The sequence below is a fragment of the Artibeus jamaicensis genome, unplaced genomic scaffold (genome assembly GCF_021234435.1).
Source record: "Artibeus jamaicensis isolate MK-2021 breed Jamaican fruit bat unplaced genomic scaffold, CSHL_Jam_final contig_585, whole genome shotgun sequence".
NCBI classification, from domain to species: Eukaryota; Metazoa; Chordata; class Mammalia; order Chiroptera; family Phyllostomidae; genus Artibeus; species Artibeus jamaicensis.
The window spans coordinates 13,398,183-13,411,262 of NW_026521894.1; the positions used below are offsets into that span (position 1 = coordinate 13,398,183).

The 13,080-nt window shown below is 38.5% G+C and overlaps 1 protein-coding gene across 5 annotated transcripts in view; it reads right to left on the minus strand.

Moving 5' to 3' along the window:
- Positions 1-9,471: 9,471 nt before the first annotated feature.
- Positions 9,472-13,080, minus strand: part of MRE11 (MRE11 homolog, double strand break repair nuclease) — a 68,251-nt gene continuing 64,642 nt past the window's right edge. For 4 of the 5 annotated variants that reach the window (XM_037140993.2, XM_037140995.2, XM_037140992.2 and 1 more), the window contains exons 19-20: positions 12,755-12,836; positions 9,472-9,915 (exon numbers count right to left, since the gene is read on the minus strand). In XM_037140993.2, coding sequence (XP_036996888.2) covers positions 9,859-9,915; positions 12,755-12,836 — 139 coding nt within the window. In that variant the 3' untranslated portion in view covers positions 9,472-9,858. The remainder of the gene's footprint in view (positions 9,916-12,754; positions 12,837-13,080) is intronic. The other variant, XM_053670382.1, reaches the window with a different exon arrangement.

Consider the following 13,080-nt stretch of genomic DNA (forward strand, 5'->3'; position numbering starts at 1 on the left):
TAGTACAATCCTGGCAGGCAAATAGACTTCAATAAATGGTATATTTCTTTTAGACTAAAAGTTCAGTGAGGTTCCGTCTATTCTGGGTTTTTGTTTTTGGGTGTTTTTGGCCTTTGCTTAGTGCCTGGTACATAGTGGGCACTCAATATCGAAAGAACGAGAGAATTCTATTTTGATAGTTTAAAATGGTATGTCATTTATGTTAATTTAGTTACTAATAAAGTCTTAGGGCTTATTAGCTGCTTGCATTTCCAGTCTGTCATTTTTTAACTCATGTCCTTTGGCTGTACAACAAGGCAATTTATCAGTTTTACCAAGTCTTTAGATATGACCAACTAAGTGTACAAAAAGTTCACATGTAATAATTTATCATACAGGAACATAGTAGCTGTATTCACTAATATATATATATGTATATATTATATATTACATATATTTTTTCTTTATGCTGTTTAGTATTTGGGGGTTCCCTGTCATTTTTTTTATAATCAGAAGAAAACTAAGAAATGTGATTTGGGAAAAAATGGAAATATTTAACAGTGATTTGGGAAGTCACTATTAAACAGATTTTTGGTTGATTGACACATTAAACTTACTAAATCAATCCTGAGAATCCTAGTGAAAGCCTATTCTCAGTCTACCATCTATTATAGATTTAATTAAACCATTTGGAAGCCATATGAATTTTCAATAACCTCAAGTACTTGGTCAACAGGTCACTCACGTCTACCACTCATTGTTTAATTTGGATCCTTGCAGACCTCTGAAATGTCTCTCTCCAAAACAAAGCCCTCCTCCTGGGTTCACCTGGCCTGGGCCAGTCACCAACTTTAGACTCGGCTCACATCCTGCCTTGCACATGGCCCTCTATTTCTGCATGGTCCTTGTTCAGAGGGATTTAGATTCCACATAGAAGCAAAATCACATGGTATTTGTCTTTTCTCCGATAGACATTTCACTTAGCATAATATCCTCCAGGTCCATGCTGTCACAAATGGTATGATTTCATTCTATGACCGAGTGATATTCCATCGTGTGTATGTGCCACACCTTTATCCAGTTGTCCATCAGTGAGCACTTAGTCTGCTTCCGTAACTTGGCTGTTGTAAATAACGCAGCAATGGACATAGGGGTGCATATATCTTTTCAAATTAGTCTTCTGAATTTCTTTGGATAAAATTTCTGGGTCGTAAAGTAGTACTATTTTTAATTTTTTGAGGGTTCTCCATACTGCTTTCCACAGTGGCCGCACCAATTTGCAATCCCAGCAACAGTGAATGCAATTTCCCGGTTCTCCACATCTTTGCCAGTGTTTGTTTAATAAATTATGTTGGAAAACTGAACAGAAACATGCATAACAATAAAACTAGACCACTTTCTCTCACCATACATAAGAACAAACTCAAAAAATGGATTAAAGACTTTAATGTAAGACCCGAAACACAGAAGAAAACAGAGAAAATAAATTCTCTGACATTGCTCTTTGTAATTTTTTTCTTGAAATAGCTCCTTGGGTAAGGGAAACAGAAGACAAAATAAACAGATGAGACTGTATCAAACTGAAATAATTTTTCACTGCAAAGGAAACCATCAACAAAGCCAAAAGACAGCTTACTGAATGGAAGAAGATATCTGCCACTGATACATCTGATAAGATGTTAATATCCAAAATTTATGAAGAATCCATACAATGTAACATGAAAAACAAACCACCAAACCAATTAAAAAATGGGCGGAGGACTGGAACAGGCATTTCTCCAAAGAGGACAGATGGCCAGTGTCACCAATCTTCAGAGAGACGCAAATTAAAACCACAATGAGATATCATCTCACACCTGTTAGAATGTCTATCAATAAATCACCAAAATCAGTTTCTTTTGCTATCAAAGGAAATGTCTAGTCAAGCCTGGGAATTAGATCAGTTTTAAATTAAGTCAACTGTAATTGACCATAATTAAGAGTTACAACAAAACCGAAACGAGGCAGTTATTTCTGTTAAAACCATGTGTTAGGTCACAGCACAGCAGTATATATGATTAGAGAGCCAAGAATTATCAAGATACCCTTGGAAGGCCCTGGCTGGTGTAGCTCAGTGGATTGAGCGCGGGCCTGCGAACCAGACAATCGCAGTTCGATTCCCAGTCAGGGCACATGCTGGGGTTGCAGGCCGGTTCCCTGCAGGCCAGTTCCCAGCAGGGGGTGCACGAAAGGCAACCATACATTGATGTTTCTCTCCCTCTCTTCTTCCCTTCCCCTCTAAAAGACAAATAAATGAAATATTTTTTTTTTAAAAAAAAGATACCCTTGGAAGAAAAATTAAAAAGGAAGACATTACAGTAGGTAAAAAGGCTTATTATAAACCTAAATAATTAATTCCAAATAGAGCAATAAAAGATAACAAAAAAGTTCAAAAACAGATCTGTATAAAGCTGTCTCTTACTAAGTAATTAAGATGTTTTGCAAGAAAGACGGACTCTGCAGCGAGGGGTTGACTCAGCACAGGGATCCTGGTCGCTGTCCCTTCAGCACCCTCGCCAGTCTCCTCACCCGACTGCAGTCCACCCCCCTTGCCGCCCTTGGAGCCCAGGCTTCTCCACGTACAGTCCTACTTGCCAAATAGTGCAAGAGACTGCTGAGAAAATTCAACAGTGAATCCAGTATGAACAAAATGGTGAAAACACAAGTGAGGCCCAGCCTGATGACAGGAGAGCTGAGCAAGGCATATCCAACCCTTGGCTCTTTGAGGAGCCAGAAGAGACAAGAGGCTTGAGCTTTTAAGAAATCTGGCAACAATAGCAGAAAGCCATCCAGGTACACAGGACTTGATGCCCTTTCTTCTATCTTAAATTGCCAAAAACAAATGGGGCAAGAGGTTAAGGATGAGCTGGATGAACAGAATGAGATGATTGATGAGCTTGCCCACTTGGTGGAAAACACAGATGAGAAACTTCGCACTGAAACCTGGAGTGTATGGTGGACAGAAAAGCAGCACCTTGCGAGGTGATCATGGTGATTCCATTGTTGCTTGTGGCTGTTGTGGTTGTTGGAGTCTGGCCTACCAACTAGTGGCAATAAAGGGACCACCTGTGACACCTGCCAATGATAGAGAAAAGCTCCACATCCTTTGGATATATGAGAGCGGCTCTCAGCAAATTCCCTCAAAACTCCGAAGAAACAGCTCTGCAAAGCAGGGGAAAAGGACAGTCACTTCACCAAACACTGCTGGTGCAAGTGAAACAGTGCACACCTCAGATCACACACAGAAATCAATTCCCAGCTGGGCTGTAGAATGAAGTGTGAAAGACAATCAGATAGGCTTCTGGAAAATAACACAGAATTTCTTTGATCTTAGGATAGAAAATAATTTTCTCAAACAGGACACAAAACATTAACCATTGATATAATGGACTTCATTAAAATTAAGAACTTCTTTTCTACAAGACGCCATTGACAGAAAGAAAAGGCAAGCCACAGACTGGAGATTTTGCAATATGTGTATCTAATACAGGAATTTTTAAATGTATGAATATCACCTAGATAAAATAATATATATTACTCCTAGAAATCAAGTTTAAGAAGGCAGACAACCTATTTAAAAATGGGCAAAAGGTGAACATGTATCACAAAAGGATTCAAAATTCCCCAAAACTTCTGAATGTTCCTCAACATCATTAATCATCAGAGAAATGAAAATTAGAGCCACACACACACACACAAAAAAAAAAAGGAGACTAACAATACCAAGTATTGCAAGGATAGGGAGCACCTAGGACTCTCGAACATTCCTAGTGGGAGTGTAAATTATGAGAAGCCATGAAAGTCCAAACTACAGATACAGGCTACACCATGGATGTCAGACATAAAGTCCAGGGAAAGAAGTCAGGCAGCTGCTGGCACTAGGAAACTGATATTGCAGTTCATCTGGAGAAACAAACATAAAAGAACACGGAAACATGGAAACTGAAAATCTATGGTAAACACTGAAAATGAAAAACTAGGAGTGATTAGCCCTGTCAGACATTAAAACACATTACACAGCCTCTGTATTTGAACCTGTGCTACTGGCGAATGAAGAGACAGACCAATGGGGCAGAAAGGAGTGAAAAGGGTATGGAAGGGAGTTAAGATTTGAATACACATTTTGAATAGTTTACATTTCTGGAAGCATGGTAATATTCCGCATATTCAAAAAACAGAATTAAATTTTACACTAGAAAGAAAAACATGGTATGTAAGAGGAGTATTGAGACAACTGAAAAGACTGGAATATGGACTGTAAAGTGCTAAATCAGTGTTAAAGTGTCTGAAATTGGTAACTATACTGTTGCTATGTAAGAGATAATCCTTATTCCTCGGGAACACAAGCTTAAGTATGAAGGGTTAAAAGCATTAACTGCCCTTTGCAACCTACTCTCAAAAGGCTGAAAAAAGTTTAATGTGTATATAAATATGTGTACGTAGCATACACACACATAATTTTTAAAGTGTCAGAATGTTAAAAATTGGTGAATTCTGGTAAAAGGTAAATACTTTTCTATTCTTGCTGCTTTAAGAAACTCATAAATGTCCATTTGTATGTCCTATTTGCAGGTGGTAAAAGCACTGTAGTTTAACTACTTTTGTATAAATGCCTCCAAAACTTCAACGTGTGTCTGCCTTTCAGACTGGAGAATAGTGTGGGGTTTTGTAGTATCTTAAGAGTGGCAACCGGATGAAATGTAGCATGAGAAATATCGGTTAAAATTTTGTCTTTGGAAGATTAAAAAAAAGGAAAGAAAAACAGATATGGAACACTCAAGAATGGAATGTCTTTTACCAAGAATGGAATACCAAGGTGAACATATATGCCTTGATATGGGAACTAAAATATTTGACTATACAATTTGGGGTACTAATTCAATAATTTTTGTTAATAGTCACTCAGAGAAAAGTAATTGGAGAAATATGCACCTAACTGTTGAGAGATTATGTCTGAGAAAAGGATTTCAGGGGAGAAGACACACGTTTTGATACATCTTTCAATGTCTGAGCTTTGAATATGTGCTGCCCTTACAACTTAAAAACAACTAACACCAGAGTTAGTGACCAGTCATGGTAAAGATACACAAATGTGCGCGGCAATCTGTGAGCATGTGAAGGGGCTCGCAGAGCTCAAACTAAACTTCTAGTGTTTCCAGATCTAGCTAATAAACATTGAGTTCAAAATCATTAAAAGGGAATGAGGGTAAGCGGATGGTAAAATGTGCACACTCTTCATTCAAGAACATGGAAGCTCTTTGGACTCAAAAATCCAAGTCTTTAATTCTATCAAACTTTTATAATAATCTTAATGGTAGGTAGCTTTACAAGAAAACACAAAATACTATGAATATATGATAGACATTACAAAGGACATCAGATTACACTGGGGGAAGATATTTTTAAACAGTACATTTCAACAGAAAAATTTTACAATGGGAGACTTTTAAAAAAATCTTCACCCAAGGATATACTTTGATTTTTAGAGAGAGGAGTAATAAGAGAGAGAAACATCGATCATGTGCCTCCTGCACAAGCCCAGACCAGGAATCAAACCCACAATGTAGGTATTTGCCCTGAAGGGGAATGAAACCCCACAACACGACCTTTGGTATAAGGGACAACACTCCAACCAACTGAGACAGCGAGCCAGGGCACACTGGGAGACTTCGTAATTCAGTGTTTCCAATAAAGGGCTTTTCTCTTTGTTTATTAAAGCATAAAAGTTTCTTCTTGAACCTTTTTATATGTAAAATTTATCAAACTGGCAATTCCCTTAGTAACAGGCTGCGCCAGGTGAAATAGGTAAAACAATACACGTGTAAGAATAGAAGGCTAATTGTGGTATTATTGCATAGGGAGAGTATTATTGCATAGGTTCCAAATTCACTGCGAAACTACACTACCTTCATTGTAGATTTGCAGTTGCATCATCCTATCTGCCATCTAATGGTGGAAGCACCACCTTGTGGCAAAACAAAGAACTTCTCAATTACAGTCAAGGCTGTGGGTTCCTGAGGAGAGCTCACTCAATGGGCTTCCAGACACTTGTGATGATGTTCTAATTCCTGAGCGGCAGAGATGCCATGAGTGCTCACTTTATAATTATCTGTTAAACTACGTGGCTTCTCTATTACTGTATTTTGCAATTTTAAAGGCTTAGAAAAGGTGTATGTGCCCAAATTAAAAGTTCCATGCCTACATGCTTGAATTTTCCAACGCGTCCATTACTTTGTAAATGCACTACTGTGTTTATGATAGGGAACAAAAGATGAGAAACATGTTCTCTGGTAAATGACAGAGATTTTTTTCCTTAGGATGCAAAGATTTTTTCATCGCTGCTCTCCGCCTCCAATGGCAATGGCCGGTGCTCTACAATCACCCGGAATCACCTACACACCCACACTAACACGTCTGAAACTGTCCCAAACCCCTCAACTGCACCGAACTGATACAGAATACCAAGAATACGGTACACTTAACTGTGCAACAATATTCTACCAAATGGTTTGTTTTTCATGTTTTATTTTCTGTATTTCCAGTTAAGTGACAAAATTACTAGTTCAAGGAAATTTCACCTCTCTTTCACCTGTGGAATCACTTATCCTAGGAGCCAACTGCATCACATGCAGTACCTCCTTCAGCGTGTACAGCACAATTTTAGAAAGGGAGAAAGCCTTATTCATTTTTCTCAGGAACCTGTCAGGACGCCTCAGCAGCCACCTCCCTCACTGTGACACTCGCCCAAGCACATGTACTCCAGTGGCAGGTGTGCAGGCCAGGAGCTGATGCTGCCCCGTGCAGGGGTGGCACCACCCAGAGATGGCCACCCACACTGGCTTCCACTGCATCATGCAGGGCAACTCTCGTTCCTTCCTTCACTTCTGCTTCATTCAGACACTGGGAGTGGTAAAGGCAGGCAGCAGTGCCTGAGAATATCTCACAGGACAGTGCCTTCCACTGAGTCAATGCTGCCTCCTAAAATAATCCTCAAGTTAGGTACAGAAAATATTTTTAAAGAAACTCATTAGTGTTACATCACAATTCTTGACTTAGGTCATTTAAAAGGTATAATATAAAGGCAGCCACTATGCAAATTGTTCTTTCATAATCTGACACATTCCAGGTATGACTATGCCAATTAACATGAATACTACCCAGTCGAGTATTTGTTTCTGCACATGAGAAAATATCAGACTATTGTACTGTCAAGACCTATACCTTCCAGAAGCAATCTTTAAATATAGCTGCCTCCCAGGTGAAAAGATGGAATACTCTCGGGCCTTTTAAGACTATCTTTTCCTCCTAGAAGAAGATGAGAGATACAGACAGAACAATGAAGAATGGAGAATAATGGAGAAAATTACCACCACTCACTGGAACATAATCTTTTACAAATAAAAATTAAAAAGTCAGGAACTTCCGCCAAGATGGAGGCATAGGTGGAAGCACTGTGCCTTCTTGCACAACCAAGTTTAAAAACAACAAAGTTTTAGCAACAAAAATGCAGCCAAACCACAGAAAATTGAACTACATGGAAGTCTGACAACAACAAACCCTTCAGCCAAAACGGTAAGAGGGGCAGAGCCAGCAGCAGAGCAGGGTAGGGCAGGAAAGATCCACTGGACAGAGCTGGGCAAGCAACCCAGGTGCGCCAGCAGCCGAGGGGGGATCCCAGGTGTGGAGAAGCGGGCGGACCCACTGAGGGCTGATTGCAGTCACACATTTGCGCGCAGATAAACCGGTGAAGAATCGATCAGTGAGACGGACAATGCAGGCCCTAGAGGCAGGAAGCCACCATTGTCCCTCTCTGACCCCACCCCCACATACAGCATCACAAACCAGAGACCTGGGTGGCCCTGCCCTGGTGAACAACTAAGGCTCCACTCCTCATACCTAACAGGCACGAACAGATCAAAACATGGCTCAAGAACACTCAGAGCCCCAGAGCCGATAAATCTAAGAGATGAAGAAATAGCCAAACTTTCAGATGCACAGTTAAAAACACTGGTGATTAGGATGCTCAGAGAACTGGTTGATTTTAGTCACAAATTAGAGGAACATATGAAGGCTAAACTAATTGAAATGAAGGGAAATGCACAAGAAACCAATAGTAATGGAAAGAAAACTGGGACTCAAATCAAAGGAGTGGACCAGAAGAAGGAGAAAAATGACCAAACAGAAAAGGATGAAGAAAAAAGAATTAAAAAAAATGAGTTGAGGCTTAGGAACCTCCAGGACATCTTTAAACATTCCAACATCTGAATTATAGGGGTACCAGAGGGGAAGAGGAACAGCCATGAGTGGAAAACTTATTTGAACCAATAATAAAGGAGAACTTCCCCAATCTGGCAAAGGAAATAGACTTCCAGGAGATCCAGGAAGCTGAGAGAGTTCCAAAGAAGTTGGACCCAAGAAGGAACACACCAAGGCACATCATCATTACATTAGCCAAGATTAAAATGAAAGAGAGAATTCTAGAAGCAGCAAGAGCTAAGGGGACAGTCACCTACAAAGGAGTTCTCATCAGACTGTCAGCTGATTTCTCAAAAGAGACCTTACAGGCAAGAAGGGGCTGGAAAGAACTATTCCAAGTCATGAAAACCAAAGACCTACAACCAAGATTGCTCTATCCAGCAAAGCTTTCATTTAAAATAGAAGGACAGATAAAGTGCTTCTCAGATAAGATCAAATTCAAGGAGTTCATCATCACCAAGCCCTTATTATATGAAATGTTAAAGGGACTTATCTAAGAAAAAGAAGATAAAAAAGATGAAGAGTGAAAGGACAGCAAACTCACAGTTATCAACAACCATACCTAAAACAAAAGCAAACTAAGAGGACAGCTAGATCAGGAGTGAACCATAGAAATGAAGATCATGTGGAGGGTTAGCAACAGGTGAGTGGGAGGAGGAGAAAGGGGGGGAAGGTACAGAAAATAAGTAGCATAGACGGTAGGTAGAAAATAGGTGGGAGGGCAAGAATAGCATGGGAAATATAGAATCTAAAGAACTTGAGACACGTGTTCATAAACTAAAGGGGAGGGTGGTGGGGGAGGGGGTGTGCAGGGTGGAGGGGAATGAAGGGGGGAAACAGAACAACTGTAATGACATAATTAATAAAATATATTTTTAAAAAATTAAAAAGTCAATAATTCTGATTGTTCTATTTTTTTATACAAGCGTTGTCTAATTACTCAATGTATAATGTACATCTTAATCATCTCAGTCTCCGTGGCTAACGCTATCACAACCATTAGAAAGAGAACACATACTCAGTAACAAACAGTGAGATGAGGCACAGTTTCACATGGATGGTTTTACCTTCAGCAAACAGAATCTTTAGAAATTTCTAAAGATTAAAGAGCTTAAGTTTTATAAGCTCTATTTCTCAACTGTGGCTAAATGTAAGTACATTAAAATACTGACGTAGTCTTTGATTGTGAAGCAGAAATGTATAATAGCACATTTATTTTAATCATTATTCAAGATTAATATTTAAGCAAAGCTCTCTCTAAAATATACACTAATACAGGTCAGGAAAGTAACAGTCTACATTGTATACAGCATCACCATGTAATGTTAACAACCAGATATAAAAATGAGAAACACCAAGGCCAGGTTACATGTCCTTGAGCTGGGAAGGCCTCGCGCCATGGAGCCATCTTCAGGACACGGTGCTCAGAAACAGGGATTCTTATCCATTATCTCTCTGTTAAGTAAGTCTCTTTCAAATTCTTCAGGTAACAGCAATACTTTAAAAATCTTCTACTGTAAACTCTTAACCTACAAAGTTTTGATTTTTCCTGAATCTTGAAAACTACAAAGTGCCATTAAATAATTATCTTCTGTTTCTTCTTAAAGAACTAATGTTCATGAAAGGATCATCGTCATCATCCTGAAACGACATACAAATGTTATTTCCGTGACTGCTCCACGCTTCACTGAGACAAGACAGTTCTTATGGGCAAAACAATACCAGTAAGAGTAATTTTCTCCTATGGCATGGGATGGACTTTCATTTTTCCATTTCCTTTATAAATATGAATAGCTTGTCAATTATTTTTTCTCTTCCCCGCTTCGATAGTAGCTATTTCACTGATGAAATAAGTCCGATTAAGTTCTTAGCAAGTATTAATAAAAATTTATCCTAGTATATGTGCATATATATGTACCTTCAATACTGACTATATATAGTTCTCTCAGCTATTGACCTTAATAAAGACAAATAAGGTGTGGACAAGCCAGAAAAATAAATGCTCGAGTCTTTTCTATTTGGTTTCTGAACAGGTATTTCTCATTTACATATTATTATAGTATCTGATGTTCTGAAAGCTCAGCCAAAAGATAATGAAGCCACATCTTCTAACTCAGAAATAGCTGTAATTTGTTTTTCTGATTACACATTTAGTATTAGAAATAAATAGCTACTCTAGGACTGATGCAAGAAAAGAATGCAGCAAAGCAACCTTTGAAATATTTCATAAAAAAGAAACAGGAGCATTTCGCTTTCAAAGAATTCCCATGCTGCTGGGCTACAGATTTATGATTTGTAAGAAGAGATAAGAATCTCAGAGATTAACCAACAAGTTAATTAAAAACAGAAACCAGCCTCACATCAAACTATATAATTTGATGAGGACATCGTTAATTCTTATTATTCTACAACTATTCAGAAGAAAAAGCATAATTTTCACAAATTTTATTATTTCTTTTAAGATATTAATAAAAAGGAATAATTATTTGATGTTAGGCTTTGTTGATGGTATTAACATATTCAAATGTTTGCTAAATCGAGCTATCTCGGGTGAAAAATGGATGCCTCGAAAAATAAAAATTCACTTTCATTTGTTGATTAATTTTCAGCTACCAAAGGTAGAACTTGTTAATAAACCAGAGATAAATTCAAATTGAAGTTTAATAGAGTTATTTGCTTATAGTTGTTCTTTGCCATTAACAAGACCTATATAGACCTTTAAACTGTAACATAGAAACACAAGCACTTCTAGATGCTTTGAAATTAACAAATTAGTCAACCGCCTCTCACTTCCCTCCTGGCGGCAACATGTTCCTGTTTAACTAACTGATGGAGTTCAAGCTGTCATTCTTCTCTGCAGCCTGAATTTGGTGAGTCTTCTCCTCGGTTTCTAAACCACAGCTGGGATACATGGAACACGAGAGGAGCTGCTGAAGCTCGAAATAAAAGGGGTGAGTCGCAGGCTACAACAGGAGCAAACCTGGAGGACAATATGCTCCAAGAAGCCAAAAAGACAATCGCTGTATGATCCCATTTATATAAGGTATACAAAGCAGTCAATTCAGAGACAGAACGAAGACGGCTGGCTGCCTGAGGCTGGTGGGAGGAGGAAGCAGGGATTTCCAGTTTTGGAAGATGAAAAAGCTGTGGAGGTCTGCTGCACAACAGTGTGAATATACTTAACATCAGTGAACTGTACTCTTAAAAATGTTTAGGATGGTAAAGTTTTATGTTAAGGGTTTTTACCATAATTTAAAATTTTTTAAGTAAAAATAAATAAATGAAAGAGGTAATAGGCTTAAGAGAAACACCTCTGAAGAATTCAAAAAAAATTACAAAAGATCACTCAAATGGCAGCCATGGAGGAAAGGGAAAGGCCAGTATCCTTCAGTCATGTAGCTTTAATTCAGTTTAGCTAAAACAAATGAATAAAGGCAAGACGCAAGACCTGATTCTATCTCTTCCCCTTCCTTCCCTTGTAAGTTAGAAGAGATTTTATAGTTGTCCAGTCCAGATAACCACATTGGACTGGAGTTCATTTCAGACATCCTGCCCCATGGCACATTTCAGTCAATATCTGAACACGTTTGTGACAAGAAGATCACCACCATGTGCTATTGTATGTATGAACTGTGTGCATGTGCAGCATATAGTGGGTATTTAACAAATACCTTTAAAGTAACATTAAAAGCTTTCAGAATATCATCACCATTTCTCTAAATATAAATGAAAGAAGCCAAAAAAGCATTCTGACCCTCTTGTTAGCTGACCAAATTAGAATTAAATGAATATAGTATTTTTTAAATCTGAACTTCCGGCCAAGAAGGGGCTGGAAAGAGGTATTCCAAGTCATGAAATCCAAAGACCTACATGCAAGATTGCTCTATCCAGCAAAGCTTTCATTTAGAATGGAAGGGCAGATAAAGTGCTTCTCAGATAAGGTCAAATTCAAGGAGTTCATCATCACCAAGCCCTTATTATATGAAATGTTAGAGGGACTTATCTAAGAAAAAGAAGATAAAAAAGATGAACAGTGAAAGGACAGCAAACTCACAGTTATTAACAACCACACCTAAAACAAAAGCAAACTAAGAGGACAGCTAGATCAGGAGCAGAACCATAGAAATGAAGATCACATGGAGGGTTAGCAAAAGGGGAGTGGGAGAAGGAGAAGGGGGGAGAAGGTACAAAAAATAAGTAGCATGGATGGTAGGTAGAAAATAGAAAGGTGGGAGGGCAAGAATAGTATGGGAAATATAGAAGCTAAAGAACTTGAGACACATGTTCATAAACTAAAGGGAGGGAATGGTGGGGGAGGGGGTGTGTAGGGTGGAGGGGAATGAAGGGGAGAAATAGAACAACTGTAATGGCATAATTAATAAAATATATTTTTAAAAAATTTCCAGCAAGTAGTTTAGCAGTCCATATTGAAATTTTATAAGCAGTTAAAAGTTAAGATATAACAATATTACTCTATTACCTCATCTGATTCAAAATTGACCCCTTTCGTTGTTTGGCTCTGTGACATGGAATTGCTTGAAAATGATGATGTGTTTGACCACCTGAAGCAAAAACATGGGCAAACAAAGAAAATGAACCAGAGAACTCAGCAAAGTTTTTCACTCTAGTATGGGCCACAAACAAAAAATGTTAACACATTCCCTGTAATCTACATGAGAGGTAGTAGTAAAAACTTAATCGTGAGGAAATAGACTCTGAGGCCAGGGTCTGAATTCCAACATTGCATTTACTAGCTATCGTGGCTTTAGGCAAGTTATTGCCCCTCTGTGCCTCCATTTTCTCAAC